Here is a 19692-nt window from a genome sequence, read left to right as displayed (position 1 = left end):
CTTCGGTGTTGGTCGTGACCCTGCGGGTGTTCTTGTGGATGATGGCGATGCCTTCTCCTGGTTTGTTGGAGCAGTCCCTGCGGGTGATCTTGTAGCCATCCGGGGTGGCTATGGCGATGTCAGGAGCTGACAAGGGGTTCATCCAGGTCTTGGTCCGGAAGGCGACGTCTGGGGAGGCTGAGTCGAGTATATTCCATAGCTCTACTGCATGCTTGTGGACGGAGCGGGTGTTGAGGAGGATACATCTGAGATGGTTGTGTCCTGCCTTGGTGGGTGGGTCGTTGGCGTGGAGGCTGGTGAAGCTGCAGGTCCGGCAGGAGAAGGGTCCGCGGGTAGTCTGCGGGGAGGCTTGAAGGCAGGTTGGAGAGCGGCCAGTGTTGAGGGCACGATGGGTGGTGGTGTCGTAGTGAAGACGTGCGTGAAGACGTTCGTTGTGGCGGTGGGGAGGACAAGAGCCAGGGGTTCTTGCTCTGGGTGCGGTTCAGGCACGAATGGGTGCTGACAGGCTTGCCTTTGGCACGCCTTCAGCACGTCAGTGGCACGCCTGCTGCGTGCGTCCGCTGCACGCGGCCACACAGCGGCCACCATTAAGTAAGGAGGTGGGGGAGGAGAGGACAGCTGGGAGGTGGGAGGGGGACGAAAAACAGCACGAAAAAGGGGGCAGAGTTGAAAAAGGGGGCAGGGCTGCAGTGGCAGGAGTGCACCGCAGGAGAGAGAGGAGGGGGTGGGGCCGCAGGGGCAGCAGCGACGGGGCGCAGAGAGAGAGGGGGAGAGCGAAAGTGAGAGAGAGAGAGCGGAGTGAGAGAGAAACAAGGGAGAGTGTAGCGCGAAGTAAAAGAAGCACTAAGGAACAGAAGTGAAGCAGAGCAGAGAGCAAAGCAAAAGGAGGAGAGAGGCAGAAGGTAGCCTAGTAGGAAAACAGAGCTCTCCCACTAGACACCAGGGATGAGGTGCAGGCAGAAGCCTGGGGGTGGAGGAGGGCCTCAAACTCCTGACAGGGGTCAGGATTTCAGAGGAGCCAGGAAAAGGGCTCTACTTACAGGGTGGAGCCACAGGAGGCAAAGCAGTGCACTGACCAGGTCAGTGATACTGCTTCTCAAATCCTTGATAAAGCCATCAAATACTGTTTTTCTTCACAAGACTATCAATTTATTGGGACCCTAATTACATTTTGACCTGACCTATTTTCACCTTCAAGCAACGGCACAAGATAATACTGGATTGATGTGTTTACCCTTTCATCTTTATCTCTGTATTACCGTTATGGTCACGCTGTTTTATATTCAGTAATTTTATTATTTTAAATGCAGTATTTATGTTTTTCTATGCAATATAATGTATAATTAATAAGGGATCCTAATAGCAATGAAAATGTTGAGATTTCTTAACATTTCTGAGAGGATGCACATTAAATAAAGGGCTTCATTAAAGTTTAACAGTGGATTGAGGCTGCCATTATTTAAACACATGGTTATGCTTAGAGACAAACTTGTTGGAAGGAAAGAAATCAAGCTGACCCTTGGTTACAAATGGTCGATGTCTGTATTTCGTAGAAATTATGTCATGTCTGTAAAACAACATAACATTCTAATCCTGAGAAATATGGGTTTATAACTCAATCTTTTGTGCAAAACCAGCAGCCAGGCATGTAATATGTGCATATTACTTGTATGGCTGACAAATGTGGCTGTTAATCTGTTTTTGCCATCACCCAGCTGTGTGTAGAGCTACACTGAACTACTGTCTACATGTATCATGCACATTTGTGTTTGTATAATTACGAGAATTAAGAGTTTACTACATTATATTCTACTTTAACTCAACCGAGTCCAGTGTTATACATTATTGTTGTTTACCTAACTCTTTTAAGATGGTTTTGCCTGAGGGAGCAGTTGGTAAACCTCATCCAAAGGTGTCTATGCTAGCTATTTTATAAGGCGATGTGTTCTAGAGGCGAAGCTGCCCATCTTGGAACTCAGAGACCTGGGGCAGATTTATCATTTTTTCACGCAGCGCAAAGCAGCATGACAACTTGCTGCGCAGTGTAAAAGGGAGAAGGCAGGAATGTGCCATATCTATCAAGATATGGCATATTCCTGTCCTCTGCCTGCTTTGGTGCATAATCAGAGGCCTAGCGCCAACACAGGCACCCTTGCGCCATGCAGCATGGGTGCCTGCTTTCTAGGTTTGATTGTTTTTGTTCAGGAAGGAACACCTTCCTAACAATTCTTGGAGGCATATTCCTCTTTGTAAGTGTGCTGCAAGCGACAGCTAAAACAATCTTAAGAGGCATATACCACTTTCTAACAATAAAGAGAAACAAGCATTTGCAATGCAATGGGTCTTGCGTTTGCTCGAGTTAGAGCTGTTAGCGATGTAAATTCATAACTGGACTTTTCTTGCCACATAAACTGAAAATAAAAAATTAAAATAGTTGACATAAGGAAGCCGACTCAAAGTGCCTCGTCTGTAATGAGCGTGAGTGCCCAGGAGAGACACATAAGGAAAAAGAAGTTCGCTCGCAGTCAAAGTTATAGGCAAAAGTGCAATTATCCATGTAACAGGGTCGATGGCCAAGGTGGTAACAAAACCGCCCCAAGGAGGGATAAACGTAAAGCATTTACCAATTAAAACAAAGGATTTTAAGCCCATGAACGAGTGATAGTGATGGGCATGCGGTGGGCGTGGTTAAAAGCCCAGATACATATCAACACATCGGAAAAGCAGCACTTGCGCGCTGCCATACTCGACCTTAAAAGAATGTGTTCCTCTCTGTGCCTCTGGTGGGAAAGCATACAGTTCTGACACATTCCCAGGTTTACCAGTGTTGGTAAATCTGGGAATGCCTCAGAATACATGAGTGGGTGGATGGAAACACCCACGCTCCACCCATGTAACACCCCCACCACATAGAGTAACGCTAGGCAGTGACTTGCGCTGCCTTGCGATACTCCAGATTTACCAACCCACGCAGAGCCATGCAAGGTGGCCTTGCGTGGCTTTGGTAAATCTCACCTAGGTTTTGCATCGTCCTTGCAATACCTTGTGTGGGACAAGGGCGACACAAAACTTTGATAAATCTGGCCCCTGGTTGCTAATTGACGTTTTCACATTTCACATATAAATTGTGTTATTGTGGGCAAGTTACCTTATCTCAGTGCCTCAGTAAATATATTTATGCTTGTAATATACATGTCTATGACGTGAAGTAAGTATAACGTAAAAGCCGATTACATGCTCCTTCTGCAACACATCCTGCTTTGTATCAACTGGTCTCAGCCAGCCATGAAATGTATAGACAGAAATGCTTCCATCTGAACCACTGATAAGATCGTTAGCATCATATAATTCTTTTACAACGTGTTTTTTATCCCTATTCACATACAGACAGGGACCAACAAATAGAAATTAGCTTTGCCCCTAACTAACTAGGAGCTGTTTATCCTGATCTATGAGGCTGCACCCAGTCTGAATCAAGGAATAAAATCCTACCCAGAAGAAATGGCACTGGTTAATGTTAAATAAACAGTTCCATCCATCACATTCTGTATTGTCACCAAGTCTCCTAAGTGGCACTGGTAAGTCCAAATGTGTGTTTTGTACCTCGGTGTAAGACATGAACTCTAACTGTACCTCGCCGATGATGCCCAACAGTGCCAAGAATGTTTGAGTTTCTTGTGCTGTTGACCAGGGGAAATATGACTCAGCCGTTCTGGTTTGCTTATACAGTAATTGGTCCCAGTCAGTAAAGACACAGATAAACAAAGAAACAATTGAATCGAAAGTAGTCAAGCCCATTTGGCAGTTGTTACACTTATTTCAAGCATTGTTATACATTACTTTTTATTTAGCTAGATCTCCCACCATACACAAACAATACTATTCTTTGTACAGGCCCTTGTGTTTGAGATGCTCCTGCTGGAACATAAATGTTGTCTGTAAAGTGCCACACTCTATCATAAAAAAAACAAATAAATAAGCACTTAGATTTTCAAAAGAAAACTCACCCAATTACAGAATGCTTTAAATGAAGTATCCTGAATAAACTTGTGCTTGGTGCTACCAGATAATTCCCTGTCACAACGAAACCAATGCACGCTGGTAGGTGGAGTGTAGGTTTGCTTCAATTGTACCAAATCGACTACCACTAACATTCGACTGTTATAAGAAAGCCTGAACGTAATTCCTAGTTCTCTGGTGACATAGAGCCATGTGGAACCCTATCGGTATTGCATATCAATTTTAGATCTGACTGGAAATGCACGTCAGTCAGCAGAAGGCTAGAGTTGGCACAGCATCTAAGGGCTATGATTACCCATTTTAAAGCCTTTTGGGTTCATGGTTGGTAACAAAGCGTCACCACTTCAGAATGCTTCCACCATGACTGCCTGTTGGGGAAACACCCTTCCATATTTTTTAATCAGAGATACTGAGCATGCCAGGCATATTCAATCCTACAGTGCCAGAGTTTGCATCCGAGGAAAGTCAGCGTCGCTGCGATCCAGGAAACAAACCTAGAACGGATGTATGTGGCCCAACGCATCTAGCTGTGGAGCATCAACAAATTGAGCGACATCGCTCCTTTCTGCTTTTAGTGGAGGCATTTAGTGCAGTGTATTTTTTTAAATCAGAGTATAATGGCTTAGTTCAGGCAGGAATAGAATTACACTGCCATGGGCCAACCTGAAAACCAGAATGCAGTGGGGCAGATTACTTTTTGGGTGGAGTCACCATTTGTGACAGATACACATGGTGTATTACGGGGGTGATCAGAGGTCACCCGTACTGTGGTATTAGGATGCAATACTGATTTATCAAGATTTCTAGGATGCAAAGGCAGAGTAAGTCCACCAAACCTGCCTAGTATTTCCATGTTTTCACCTATTGCAAACAAAGGGGCAGTTTTATGAAAAATGTCACTTCACTGAAAGGGGTCTTTGTGCTCATTCTGTGCTATAGTGCACTTTGTAAATTATAGACAAGGGTTTAGATGCCTTTGCTACTCTTTCTCTGAGACCCATTTTGGATACAAAGTTAGTGGTTGCACAACGTAAGCATTGCATTTGATGTGAGAGCTATGATTTCGATGGCTGTTGTGTGTTTGTAGCTTTCAGTTTTAATGTAACTATATTTGAATACTCATGGCCTCACCCTTGATACGACAGACTCAACTACAAATCCCGTTAATATTCTTACAGGTGAGATTATATACCACTTTACAATTAACACTATGGAAAATACAACCATGAATGTGGTATTAATTATTGGTTTGGGTGTGTTTTGTTATTTAACAACATTGTGCTCTTAGGTGCTAATGTTTATTGGTATAAATATTGTGAGGCCATAATCATTCCATTTGGTGTGTAAATTAAGGTTTGCAAGGTTGTTGTGCAAGTTATGAATTGCAGGCCTATCCTCAACCAGTGAATGTTTTTTGGTTTGAATTTGTAACCATAATTGCATTTTTACAGTGTTTATTTCAGTGAATTTCTGAAGAGATGTTGGTGTTATAACCAATGCAACCTATATCTTCAGTTTAATCTTTTCAGTGATGTGCTTTTTTTATATCTTACCTCACTCAAAACGTCTTCCAACACTCTACAAATGGGCCACCCCCTGCTGTGCAGGGTCTTCAGCTGTAGGCTGACCCTGTGTCCAACCTGCCACGGGTGGCCAACCCCAGCTGTGCATGTCCTTTGGTGTTCCTAGCTGGGGTTGGTGCAGTGGCTGGGCAACCTTTGGGCCTGTGGACCATATACCCACAGCAAGCTTCAAGTGTGTGTGTTGAGCCTCTCTTGGGGGGCACTGCCCTTGTTTCAGATCCGTGGACCCCGGGCGAGAACCAGCATAGGTGCAGAAAGCTTGCCATGAAGCTTATGCTAGATCTGCAGACCCTTGTCAGATCTTGCCGATCTCAGGTGCCATGCTGGTGGTGCAAATCCAACCACGTCCAACAATGCTGCATCAATTTCGGCATATTTTAATTATTTATTCACAGAGGGGCCCTTTGGGACCCTTCCAGGTGGGCCTGGGGTTCAGGAAATAACCACGCTGGCTTTTTATGCGTGCCCTTGTTTCATAATGCGTGAACAAGTACTCTGGAAAAATGGCAGCCCCAACATTTTTCTTGATGTTGTTGTCATCCAATCAGAGTACTTTCGTTCCCCTGAACTGACTCTGGGTCTGCAGATGATGGGAGCAGAAGTACCCTCTTCTAATAAGATTTGAGTGTGTTTTGAATTTTGTGTCCAAGGAGGTCTGCAAAATCAGGTTTTTGGATCTCCGTGGTCCAGGTATCCCTAAATTTTAAGCTCTTCATGTCCAGATCAGAAAACCTTTTAAACTCATTCAAAAATGTTAAAAACTACTGGACAAATTTTCATCAAGCAAAGCGCATCTTCATTAATAAAGTTCTACTTTTTTTGCCAAGTTTGGTGTAATTCTGCTCTGGTTTTTTTCAGACCCCAGCAGTAAAATAAATATTTTAAAAATATTTTTATTGTGGAACTTTCAAGTTCTGTTTAGGATTGACTAATCAGGCCATCCACGGGCCCTGTGACAACTTCTGGACCCTTAGATTTTCGACTTTATCACATTACTTGTGAATTTCGGAAAAAATTGAATTCATTGAAAAAAAGATGTGCTTGGCAAACGCAGCATGCCAGAGTTGGCAGCACATGGCATGCTGGTAGCAGGGCATGGCTGCAGGCCAGGCTCTGTAAGCATTGACCTCACACGGAGGACTGTTTGCCGGATCTGGCCACAGGTCAGACACTGTGGACAAGCGCAGCTGTGCACGGTGAAAAGCCGCATGCCACAGGGTTGACTACCTGTCACAGGAGTTGGCTGTCCTCGTGGTGTTGAGTGCGGACCTTGTTGCCACTCCCTGCTGAGCACATTCACATCAGGGAATGGCTGTCCTCAGTAGGTTGGGTAGGTACAGATGCTTGAGGTATATCATGAAAAATCCCAGAAATTCAATAGAAAACAGCAGAGCTTAATGTCAAGTTATGGTTCACTTTGGCTGTAAGACCTCAACTTACATTTACGAAATCATGAAAAATCACTGAAAAAACACACAGAAAATTGCAGTTATGGTTACAAATCAAACCCTAAAAGTCATGGAAATCTGTGACCTATGGTTAAGTAAACTACCCCTAACCCATGCTTCTCTCATGCACTTCTTCTAACCCTACATATAACATGTTAAATGACACCACGGATGACCTCACTTATGACATCTCAAATGACAGAACTGATGACATCATCTATGATAGGACTGCTAACAATAGAAGATTAACCATAAAAAAATAGAAAAGGGGCCTACTGTGTTTGCAGCAGAGGTTGATTGACTGCAGAGAAATGGCCAGACCTTGTGGTCAAATCCTGCTGCACACATAGCTGAAGATGTTATTTAAGATGCCATCTGTGATGTCATCAATGATGACGGGGGTGTGACTTATGATCAGTTTTCCTAGCCATAACTGGTAAATGTGAATTTCTTTTAGTTTTGGTATTGTAGCCATAACTGCACTTTAACCGTGTTTTTCAATAGATTCATATATTTACACATGTGTGTGCAGTCGCACACAGACAACCACACACGCATACACACACCACACATTACCTCTTCCAGTGGGGTGTCTGAAATCCCAAAGCTGCTCAGCCCTAGGTCTCCTAAGGTCTCCTCCAGCTCCCTGAAGAGGCTTGCATAGGCCCGGTGCTTGAAGTCTTTGCTGGGAAGGAGGTAGACAAGCTCCTGTCCAATGCTTTCAATCAGCTTAGCATCAGGGACATGGTGGTAAACCAGCTCTGTGATAGCACTCACATCACCTGGAAGCATACAAAAACAGAAAATCTAATCTTTTTACTTTTTATTTGAAAAGGGTGGAAGATCACGAATGATGTAGCTCAAGGATCTCCCACCCATGGGATAAGCCACAACAGGCAGGCAACACAGAAGAGCATTATGTGGAAGGTCACAAGACCAGAATACAATTTTCTTCATCCTCATGCAGTCCCAAGAATCAGCAAATCCTTTGCTACTCAAACCTTTATACCATTACAAAACAAAACTGCACATATATCAGTAAAATCAGATTGCAGTTGGAAGTTATGGAAGTCAGGACTAAACATAAAAATACATTTGCAATCATAGTTATATTGACACAGCATAAATGAATCTGTGCCAGCCTCAAATTCAAAAGCTTTTCAAAGACCTGAACCCAAAACCTTTATTGAAACACCCTAGTGACAAGTTTATGCTCATACTAGATTTTAGCACTTCTAGTTTTTAACATAAACATAAAACGTAAAGAGGAGGAGGGAGCACACTGCTTGGCATACAGCACATAAAATGTACAGATGCATTGGTGTGAATGCAGGGCATGTTAACACTCACTTTAGTTGAAAGCCTTTAGTATTGACCATTGTTGGTGCAGCCAGTGCTGTGTATCTCTAGACATGTGTTTCAGGATATTTGTCAGTACAGAGTAACAACTTAAATTTGGGGTGCTGGCAATATCACTCACAGTCATCTTAGGCTTCTGTACCACTCCGAGATCACAGGTGCACCCTAGAGCTTGTCAGCTAAACACTTCAAGATATAGCCAATCACAAAAGGGAGAAGGGAGCAGACTGCCTCTCATACAAGCAAACAATTCACCCCGGTGCACTGTGTTAAATGTACTGCATGATGAAACTCATTTTAGTTTAAAGTCTTTACAATTCGCTGCTGATGGTGCAGCCAGTACTATGTATCTCTAGATGCATGCTTCAGGATGATTGTCCTTCTTCAGTAGAATAACACCTTATATGTGTCGCTGCTGGCAATGCTGCTGTCCTTACAGGGTTCTGTACCACTTCCAGAGTGCTGATGCATCTCAGAGCATACATATGCCAATGAGTGTATGAATCCACTAGTTAATATTATTCACAAGTCCAGAAATGTTTGTACTGAATCCCTTGGATGTGAATTCAGAATACATATTGTTCCTCAAAGGTGCTTTGAGAAACCCTAGGTTATAATCATGGGTAGGTTAAGAATCCCCTTGATACAGGTATAATATATTTACATGCTTTTGTCCAGATAATAACATGTAAATATATGATGCCTGTTTCAAGAGGATTCCTTGACACTTAACTATAATGCAAAGCTAGTTATTAAATTTGATTCCTGGTCAAATAGGCCCAAGGGGAAATAGCAAACGTTGCAGGCACCTCTCCCCATGGAGCCGGAAGTCACAGGCGCCTTCTCCACTGTATGTTGAGGAAAGAAAGGGCCTTGCCTCAAAGACATTTCAGGTTGTGTCTTCAAAGACACAAAAAGAGCAGCAGAAGTCATTACTGCTAGTTTGTCTGCAGGTGCATTTTGTTTTGTTTCCTCTGAATGAGAACCTGAAGGTCCACTGGCTATATGTGTCTTGAGTGATAGCACATTTTTCCTGGGGGCTACAGGGACCCTACAAGGTTCAGAGGAGGCTCCTGAGAGAAACACAGAGTAGCTCTGTGAACCACTGCTCTGAGTAAAGTAACCGTAATCTCTAATCAGATTAGTTTAGAGACTGTAATCTCTCCTCCACACACACTAACTCGAGGGGCATGCACTAGAAACAATGTTTTTCTTTTATTATCAGATACACAGCCAGGATCTGCCCTGGGTGCAGCGAATGATGGAGAGCATATGCCTAAATTTCGGCAGTCTGCCCACGATATAATTTTTTTGTTTTCTGCTTATGTACCCCCGACACTGCATTTCATAAATATCATATATTTGAGTGCACATTTCTCATTTACAAATGCATGCTGCAGTTAGTACTGTCTGCACATGTATAACACACATTTGCTTTATAATAGTTTGAAAAAGCATCAGTTATTCATGTACAGGTATTCGTATGATTTATAATACCTTATAGAAGTGACGGTGTAATAAGATTAATATGCAAATTTGACATCCTTCAATGTGTGTAACCTGTTCTTTTCAAAAGTATTGGAAAAGTGTGTTTAAGTTTGGTACACACAAGTATTAGGATAGCGGAGAGTCTTTGACTTCCTAGAAGACTTGGTTCGTGCACGTAGAGCTGTAAACATCCTTGGTGAATGCTACATGCAGGCTTTTCAGAGCCAGTTTAGAAATATTGGTTGCTGGGGATGCCACAACCACCTTCTCAATAAAGGATAACACGATTGCTGTTCCACTAAGGTATGCAGGTTAGAGGTCACCTTAAAAACCCATACAGGACTTTTTAGTGCTAAAAGAGAGTAGCTAAGGGCAAGAAGGGAGGGGTTGGGGACTGGTTTCATCATTTCATGCAATGAATATGTGAAACACTGTAACAATGTTGAAATTATGTTTAAGATGTTGCTTATTCATCACTTTCGTTACCAGCATAAGGTTTGTTTCTATAGTTTTACCATTACACATTATCTGCACTAGAATTGGTAGAGCTAGTATAAGGTTTGTTTCTATAGTTTTACCATTACACATTATCTGCACTAGAATTGGTAGAGTTAGTATAAGGTTTGTTTCTATAGTTTTACCATTACACATTATCTGCACTAGAATTGGTAGATGATTTTAATCAAATATATTTATAGTGTGGATTCTTGTGTGTGTCCGTTCATGGTGAAAAGAACCCACTAACACTAAATAATCCTGTGAGTCTGACAGGACTTATGTTGCCCAGAATGCACCATCCTCATATAGCAATCAGGTAGTTCTTGGGTTATAGTCTATCACGTTTCCTGCCTATTTGCTATGTGGATTTTTGTGTGTCTCCATTCTTGGTGAAAAGACTTTTGAACCCCACTGAAAACAAATTATCTTGTAGATCACACAGAACATGTTGCCCAGAATACAACATCCTCATTTAGCAAACAAGTGGTTCATAGGTTATAGTTCATCATGTTTCCTGTCGACTTGATATGTGGATTCTTGTGTGTGTGTCCATTCATGATGAAAAACCCATTAACAACAAATGATCCTGTGAATCTCACAGGATTTATGTTGCCCAGAATGCAACATCATCATGCAGCGAGCAGGTAGTTCATGACTTAACGTCCACTATGTTTCCTGTCTATTTGATAATTTAGAATTTAAGCCTGCACTTAGCCTGAGGGTCTATGAAACCTAATCCTGGGCCATTTTTACTGAAATTGAAAAAATATATCACCAGGTCATGTAAATTTGGCTTAGAAACAACCAGTTTACCAGAATTTCTGACAATGTATGTATCCGATACAGCTCGCATTAAAAACGGAAACAAAACTACTTATTTATGCAGAGGCATAGAAGAAATGTTGTCCACAATATTATTTTTGAAATAATGTTTTCGCTCATAGCCACAAAGTGCAACCATGGTGGTAACCAGGCGATTAACAAAACTCCTTTCATGTATACAGAACAAGATGGATTTGTGTAGTGGTCCTATAAGAAAAAGCTTGTGGTTTCTTTGTCATCGTTGGGGGACATCGAACTCCAGAGAACATTGCCTTGATCCCTCAGATAAAGAAACATCTTCATGGCAAAGAACTGCCAATGATATCCCCCAAAGCATGACAGTGCTTCCAATTAAATGTTTGGATACTTTAGTGCTTTCAATTAGTCCCAGCTGTATTTTGGGGCACGTAGTTCTGCGTTTGTCTTGGTAAGATCAAAATACAAGTTCCAGGGTAAACATAAGGACTGAGTGGGTAAGTCTGAGGAGAAATGGGACAACGTATCTCTGTAATCATTCAAAGGTAAATGCCTTAAGAGAAGGTGTATTTTATGTGAACTGAAAATAACAGGAAAGGAAAACGTGAAAGCAAGATTATATGGTTCATTTACCATGATTGGCACATGCTGAGTGTATCAAGTTCCCTCTCTTTACTGAAGTTTAAATAAATTATTGGGCCTGCAGGGAGCTAAACTAACATAGAGGCCATAGCAACCATTTTTAGTTATCCGATCGATTTCAGTTTGCCTGGTGGAGATTTAAAGGCTATCTAATGCTTTTTGTTAGATTGTAAGCCACTTAGGGTCTTATTTAGAGTTTGGCAGATGAGATCCTCTATCAAAATGTAATGATATCCCTTCCACAAAAGAGCCTTAGACTAGAATGTACTTGTAATACAGCCAACAGGGCATCCACCATGTTTGTGATGGAGTATCCTAAACATATACATAGACAAGCACCCCTGACAGCCCAATAGCCCAAAGACCTTGTAGAACTGTTTGGACTTTGATAGCCCTGCACATTCCTACTAGACACCGCCACAAGGAATCATCGTTATTTAGAAATACTCATGACTGGTGGTCTGCAGTAGATCGCAACTGGCCTCGGTCATTGGTACAGCTGACACACTCCCTCCCCCCATGGGCATTTGAGCAATGGGCCTCTACATATGCCCCCTCCTCATCATTTCCGGCACCATACCTGGATCACTTTCAATTCCTCCTTTCCCCTCACCCACCACTGCTGATCCCCACTCCCCCCTTCCAGTCCTTCCCCTGTTCACCTTGTTATTCAGACAACTCTTGCTCTCTGCAGTGAAAACTAAAGTCCTCATGTGTTCTGTTTTGGTAATTTTGTTCAGCTATGTTTTGCTCGCTCTTCATTGTTCAGATGAACAATTGTACTGTCAAGTGCACCCCTGGGTCTATACCCCAGGGTCCTTATGAAACTTCGCTTCTGGTCTCAAAGATCTGGCCTTTGGTTCTGGCCCCGGGGACATACTATACTGTTATTCAGTTTTTCACCCCGGGAGAGAAGGAACTGTCTTTTGCCAAATTTAATTAATGTATCAAACAACGCTCATATTGTAGCATTGTACTGCTGTTTCATGCCGCAAAAAACCCAATGAAGAATTGCCAAAAAAAGACATAGACAAGAATATGTTTAGAAACAAGACCTTGATGTCGCTGGGTTAGCAAATATCACGAAGCTGCTGCTTCACTTTAGTCTTGAGCAAAATGAGGAGAGCCCCAAAAGTGAGCGGGTTGACAGGGAGTTCCAGATTTGTGGTGCATTGCCTGAAGAAGTGCTTTTCAAGGTGAAAGTTTGTCTAATAATTAGGCGTCTCTTTAGGAATGTTTCATAGGTGATCACATGGTCTTAAAGGTGCTGTGTATCACGTTCAGAGGTGCAATTCGTAATTTGGGGAACTCACAAACTGGGCACATTGGAATAGTCAATTAGTACTAGGACTGTGGCTTGAACCAGATTCTTGAAATTGACCCTATTCAGGTAACGTTTAATTTGTTGTAAGATTCTTAGATGGTGACTGGCAACCTTTGCTATTGCTTTAATGTGGGTGTCCATGCTTCCAAATCAAGTACGACTTTCAGGGAATTCAATGAAGAGCTGGTTTGGGTATGATGCATATTCTCCCTATATATTCAGTACATTCAGCTGGTAGATTGCAGTGTTGTTTAGGAGTAATAATAAGGAACTCTGCTTTCTGGCAGCTGAATATGAGATTCCCATTTTTTACTTATTGTGTATTTGTGTATTTAAAGCCAATGTGCTCTTGAAGAAGAGTGAGGAGGCTTTTGTGGTCTATTATTTCAAATACTGAGGACAAGTAAATTAGTGTAGCTAGAGAATTCATTGTACGTACCTGAGTTAATTTGAATGCTAAGGGGGGTTTAGGACTATTATTTTATGATGCTCATGAGCTATTTAGACCGGGATTTCCCTCTCAACAGTCTGGTTTTCAAAGAAAGTGCACTTTGCTTTGTGACCAGTTTTTGAAAATGTTGCACGATTATCATCTCGTGGGTAGTTCCTGTATCTTCTTTGAACTGTTCTCAGAGATGTCTCTTCACATTCATTGGCTAAGAATACCGGTTGGGTGTGAGTCTGTCACTTTTTTGGTGTGAAGAGCATCATTGGTTGGCAGTAAATTAGTAAACTTTCTGTTGTATTCTTGGGCAAGCAGAGTCCGGTCAGTACTTGAAATGAAAGTAGCTACTAATGTTGTTAAAAGTGAGGTCAATCTGTTCTGTGTTTCTTATGATTCTTCTCAATAGAGTGTTTTTGTGTGGGGAACCACAGTCAAGGAGACCAGGGATGTTCAGACTAGTCTACTGGAAGGGGGTCCAGGATGTCTATGAGCCCTTGTATGGCAATGGCTTAAAGAATGAAAAGGAGAATGCTACATGTATAAGTAAATATGTTTTTTTTCAGTTGGAAATATTGTAAATTGTGTCCACATTAAGGCCTTATAGATCTCTAGTAATGCAAACAGTGCAGCACTCTAACCACCGGCCTGTCTTGGATAAGCATATCCCATTGACAGCCAGATAACTTGGTCTTTCCTCTGAGACTGGCAGTGCCTCATCGGACCACCTTTCTGTAGACATTCCCTCATAAGGAGATAAGTAACTTGTCCATTCTTAGGGCTTAGAGTGAGTTATGGAACCACTCCTAATGGTGCCCTGAGGTCTCCAATCCAAGGTCAACTATGGTCATCAGACCTGGTGTCCCCCTGGGATCCACATACTTGTTTTTTATGCATAAGGTCCTCATAAATCTGGATCCAGGGATGTGCCCTCAAAGGCTTGAGGTACGAAGAGAAAAGCTTTAATTGGCTTGGGCATTGTTATGAATTTGTGTGTTGAAATGTGTGGTCAGGATCTGGGATGCAAGAAGTTGCTGGTCTGCCACACCTAGGTTTGGATAATGAGTGCATTAGGGGGATATACGGTTACTGTTCTTATACTTATTCTTTATTGCACTATTATACACGTATTTTAAAATGAATAAACGTGGCTTTCAACAAAACATTCAGGTTTGGTTTTAATAGGAACTCTAATTTTCAGATCTTACCATCTAGTTCTTGCTCCAGGGATACATCTTTGTTCTTAGGCGAGCAACTGGGACAGAGGCAGGAGCAATCAGATTTACAAGAGCCCTGAATTTGGAGAGCAAAGAGAAAGCATGTACTCAAAACGGGTGAGGCAATTACACCAAATATCAGTTTAAACTGAGAATTAAACAAGAGCATCATCGACTTCTCTACCATGCATCCCATGACCATCACTGATGGAAGGGTCACGTGGTTTCAAGTAGACCCTAGGATCTGAAACCTAGCATAATGAGTTCGCAACAACCCAGTACTGGACACTTTACCATGATATGCACTACAATACTGAAGTATAGAACACTTGACCAGGACACGCTCTACAATACTGCAGTATTGAAAGCTTTTCCATGACATGCAGTATAATGCTACATTGTAGTACACTGCAGGCGGCAAGTCCATAATACAGGACAAAATGCTGTAGTTTAGAAATCCTGTCCATAACACACTCTGCAAACTGCACTACAAGAAGTTTAACCATAATACACTCTTTAATGATGAAGTGTAGAAATCTTTCCCATAACAGACTCTACAATGCTGCTGTGTAAGAGATATGGCCAAAATATAGTCTACAATGCTGTAGTCTAGAAAGCCTAACCAGAACACATTCTACAAAGCTTCAGTAATAGGACGTGTTGGACTTGAACCTTTTTTCAGGGTCATCCCCTTTCTTTTTGCCTCCTTCCTCCTATTTCTTATGAACTGTTTTTGTTGGCTTTAGGACTCTGGGCACTTTACCACTGCTAACCAGTGCTAAAGTGCATATGCTCTCAGTGTAATTTGTATTGTTGATTGGTATATTCCTGATTGGCATATTTGATTTACTAGTAAGTTCCTATTAAAGTGCACTAGAGGTGTCCAGGCCCTGTAAATCAAATGCTACTAGTGGGACTGCAGCACTGGTTGTGCCACTCACATTAGTAGCCCTGCAAACATATCTCAGACCTGCCACTGCAGTGTCTGTGTATGCAGCTTTAAACTGCCAATTCAACTTGGCAAGTGTACCCACTTGCCAGGCCTAAACCTTCCATTTTTATACATGTAAGGCTCCCCTAAGGTAGGCCCTAGGTAGCCCCATGGGCAGTGTGCAGTGTATGTTAAAGGTGGGACATGTACTTATGTGTTTTACATGTCCTGACAGTGAAATACTGCCAAATTCGGCTTTCACTGTTGCAAGGCCTATCTCTCTCATAGGTTAACATGGGGGCTGCCTTTAAATATGATTAAAGCACAGATTCCCTTTGGGTGCAGATAGACATGTGGAATTTGGGGTCTTTGAACTCACAATTTAAAAATACATCTTTTAGTGAAGTTGGTTTTTAGATTGAGTGTTTGAAAATGCCACTTTTAGAAGGTAGGCATTTTCTTGCTTAAACCATTCTGTGACTCTGCTTGTTTGTGGATTCCCTGTCTGGGTCAGTTTGACAGTCGGGCTGTTTGCACCTCTCCTCTAGACAGTGACACAGAGGGAGCTGGGGTGTAGCCTGCTTATCCTGAGGAGCCATCTGAGCAGAGGGGAGGGGAGGAGTGGTCACTTACACCTGAAAGGACTGTGCCTGCCCTCACACAATGCAGTCCCCAACCCCCTGGTGTGTGTCTGGGGCCTGGCCTGGGCAGGGCAGGATGTTGAAAACAACAGAGACTTTTCTTTGAAGTAGGCCTACTTCAAAGAAAGAAAGGGGGACCCCAAAACCCCTGAAAATCAGATTACTTATGGAACCAAGAGAAACCTCTGCCAAGGAGAAGAGCTGGAGGAGGAGAACTGATCCTTTGCCTGTGACTATGCTTTGCTGGGTTGGCCTCCAGTAGCTGCTTCTGCCTGAGAGAGGACAAAGACTGACTTTTGTGTGACTTTCCACTGGTGAAGAATCTCCAAGGGCTTGAACTGAGCCTGCCTCCTGTTGTTGAAGTCTCATGGACATCAAAGAATATTCTCTCTGCCAACACTTGGGCTTTCTGCTGAGAGTCTTGCCTGCCAAGTGGTTCCCTAACCTGTCTCTGGGCCCTTGAAAGGTGCAGCTGGTGGAAAAGGACCGAAATCCACACAAAGACCACTGTGCAGGGAAACTTTCAACGCACCACCCGCCCCGCGGCTGAAAAACAACGCACTGCCGGCCTGGAGGCTAACATCGACGCTCCACCTGCATCGCAGATGGAAGATCGATGCAACACGGCTGGAGAAACGACGCGCAACGCCCGCAGTGGCTGCTGTTAACGCTGCATGCTCCCATGCAGCAGTTTCTTGACACCGTGCGACCGGATTTCAACGCAACATCACTGGGTGTGGAAAATCAACGCAAAGCCTGCCCAGACCCAAGGTCCTCGTCCGGATTGACGCATTGCTCTCTTGCAGGAGAGAAGAAACGAAGCACGCCGACCTGGCTGGAGGAGGAACGATGCACTTTCTTGCTTGCGAGTGAGAAATCAACACATCGTTGGCCTTTTCCGACGCACACTCACCCGTGCGGCTTTATTTTGATGCTACCCAGGTACCTTCGTACGCTAACAACATTCTCCTTATTTTCTAAAGGATTTATGACTCTTTTTGCTTTTTAAATTCATAACTTGACTTGTGTATGTTGGATATTTGTCATTTTGGTCTTGTTTTGTTTAAATAAATATTACCTATTTTTTTTCTAAACCTGTGTTGTGTCATTTTGTAGCGTTTTCCCTGAGTTAATATGTGTGGTGGCACAAATACTTTACACATTGCTTCTGAAGATAAGCTTGCCTGCTCGTGCCAAGCTACCAAGGGGATGAGCGGGGGTTAACTAAGCGTGATTCTCCTTTACCCTGACTAGAGTGAGGGTCCTTGCTTGAACAGGGGGTAACCTGACTGCCAACCAAAGCCCCCATTTGTAACAGGACGCTTGACCATAACGAGTAACAATCTTTAAAATGCCTCATTGAAATGGTGCTTGAACATATTACAACTTGCAATGGTACAGTAAGGGATGGTTCACTAAAATTCACTCTACTATAGTGCAGCAAGGGGTAGCTCACCACAATTCACTTTACAATGGTGCAGTAAGGTGTGGCTCACCAAAATTCACTCTAAACTGGTGCAGTAAGGGATGGCTTACCAAACTTCACTCTACAATGGTGTAGTAAGGGATGGCTCACCAAAATTCACTATTTAATAGTGCAGGAAGGGAAGGATGAGCAAAATTTACTTTTCAATGCTGCAGTTTCGGAAGCCTATAAATAATAGACTTTACAATGCTGGAGTATTGGACGCTAGACTGCAATAAGCTATGGACAACTACTTTGTAGGTGGCTTGATGTAATACTCTCAGCAATACTGCAATATGCATGTTTGTGTTACACCTGTTTCTGATTACTCTTCAGTTCTCTAGGGTAAGAATCTTAGACACTTAGGAAGTACAGGGAGCTCAAGCCTAATGTTCTCTATGGTACTCTAGAGCAGGAACCTTGACCATGGTACACTCTACAATGTACAGGAATCTTGAACATAATACAATCTGCAAAGGCCGACTATAATAGACTCTAAAATACTGCAGAAATGGAAGCTTGAAAATGTTACATTCTACAATAATGAAATGTTTGGAGCTTAAGCATTATGCACTCTACAGTGTTGTAGTTGTAGGTTGCTGAATCATGATAAACTTAAAACACAAAAGAAAACTTGATAATAATCCAAACTGCACTACTACATTAAGGGACACTTCACCACAATACGCTCTGCAAATCTGCAGTAAGGGACACTTCACCAAGATACATTCTGCAATGGTGCAATAAGGGACAATTCAAGGTAATGCACCCTGCAATGTTGCAGTAAGGGGCACTTCCATGTGATACACTCTGCAATGCTGCAGTAAATGACACTTCTCCGTGATACACTCTGCAATGCTGCAGTAAGGGACACTTCCTATGCTTGCATAGGATAAATCAAGCCCCGCACACCAACTTAGAAAAATGACAGTATCTTGTCATTTTCAGTAATGTCTTTCAGCATAAGGTTATCAAGTGCTATTTATGGCCATCTAAAAAAAGAAAAAGGTGCACATCCCTTCAAATGCACTGTAGACAAAGTAGCTCAGACAACGCTGGACTCTTTTACCTGACATGGCAGTGCCAGAGCATAGCAGTCTACTGGAATCAAGTGTTTGACTGCATAGATGACATAACTTCAAATGTTACACCTAGCGTGCCCATGGCCACCTTGCTGGGAGTATATTGAGAGTCTCCTGCCCAGCATGCACAAGCTCACTGCCATGATGCTGGTGCTGGCAAAGAGACGTTTTACTATGCACTGGGGGCACACTGCTGCTCTCCAGATCAAAATCTGGATCAAGGACAGAACATACTGCTAGAAACAGATACAGTAGTACTGCTGCTGGTAGGCCAAAGAACGTGTGGGCCCTATTTGTGATCTGCTTAGTAACCTGACCTAATCAGATGCCAAACAAGGTGGATCAGTTGTCTCGAGCCACTAAACACTCTGAGCCAGACAATATGCAATGATACAGATCATTATAATGAACTTTCAAGTATGAAATGCTGTCTTGTGCCCTACGACTGGTGAGATGATCTTATTTGTCCTCATGATGAGCCATCCACAACTATCTTAGTGGCATACATATGTGATGTTAATATGCTGTACACTGCTGTGCTGTAATGACCTGAAGAAGTAACTGTTGTGTAGTTGAGCAAAAAAGTTTAATGAAAAAAAAATTAATAAATAAAAAAAACAAAATCATTTTATCATTCCAGGCTCCTGGAACATTAAATTTACAAAGCAACATTTCATACATAGACCAGGAGTGGCTCCTTCGCTATTTCCCCACTAAAACGATAGATCATTTTTATTTGTCTGCTTCTGGCACA

The 19692-nt window shown here is 42.6% G+C and overlaps 1 protein-coding gene across 3 annotated transcripts in view; it reads right to left on the bottom strand.

Moving 5' to 3' along the window:
- The window catches only part of ABCA4 (ATP binding cassette subfamily A member 4), a 1046570-nt gene that overhangs the window by 310736 nt on the left and 716142 nt on the right, over positions 1 to 19692 (bottom strand). For all 3 annotated transcript variants that reach the window (XM_069231419.1, XM_069231421.1, XM_069231420.1), the window contains 2 exons: positions 14811 to 14895; positions 7628 to 7833 (listed from right to left, as the gene is read on the bottom strand). In XM_069231419.1, the coding sequence (XP_069087520.1) occupies positions 7628 to 7833; positions 14811 to 14895 (291 nt within the window). The remainder of the gene's footprint in view (positions 1 to 7627; positions 7834 to 14810; positions 14896 to 19692) is intronic.

This window comes from Pleurodeles waltl, chromosome 4_2 (genome assembly GCF_031143425.1).
Source record: "Pleurodeles waltl isolate 20211129_DDA chromosome 4_2, aPleWal1.hap1.20221129, whole genome shotgun sequence".
In the NCBI taxonomy this organism is placed as follows: Eukaryota; Metazoa; Chordata; class Amphibia; order Caudata; family Salamandridae; genus Pleurodeles; species Pleurodeles waltl.
The sequence above is the reverse complement of the archived record's forward strand: the minus strand, read 5'-3'. Positions and strand labels throughout refer to the sequence as shown.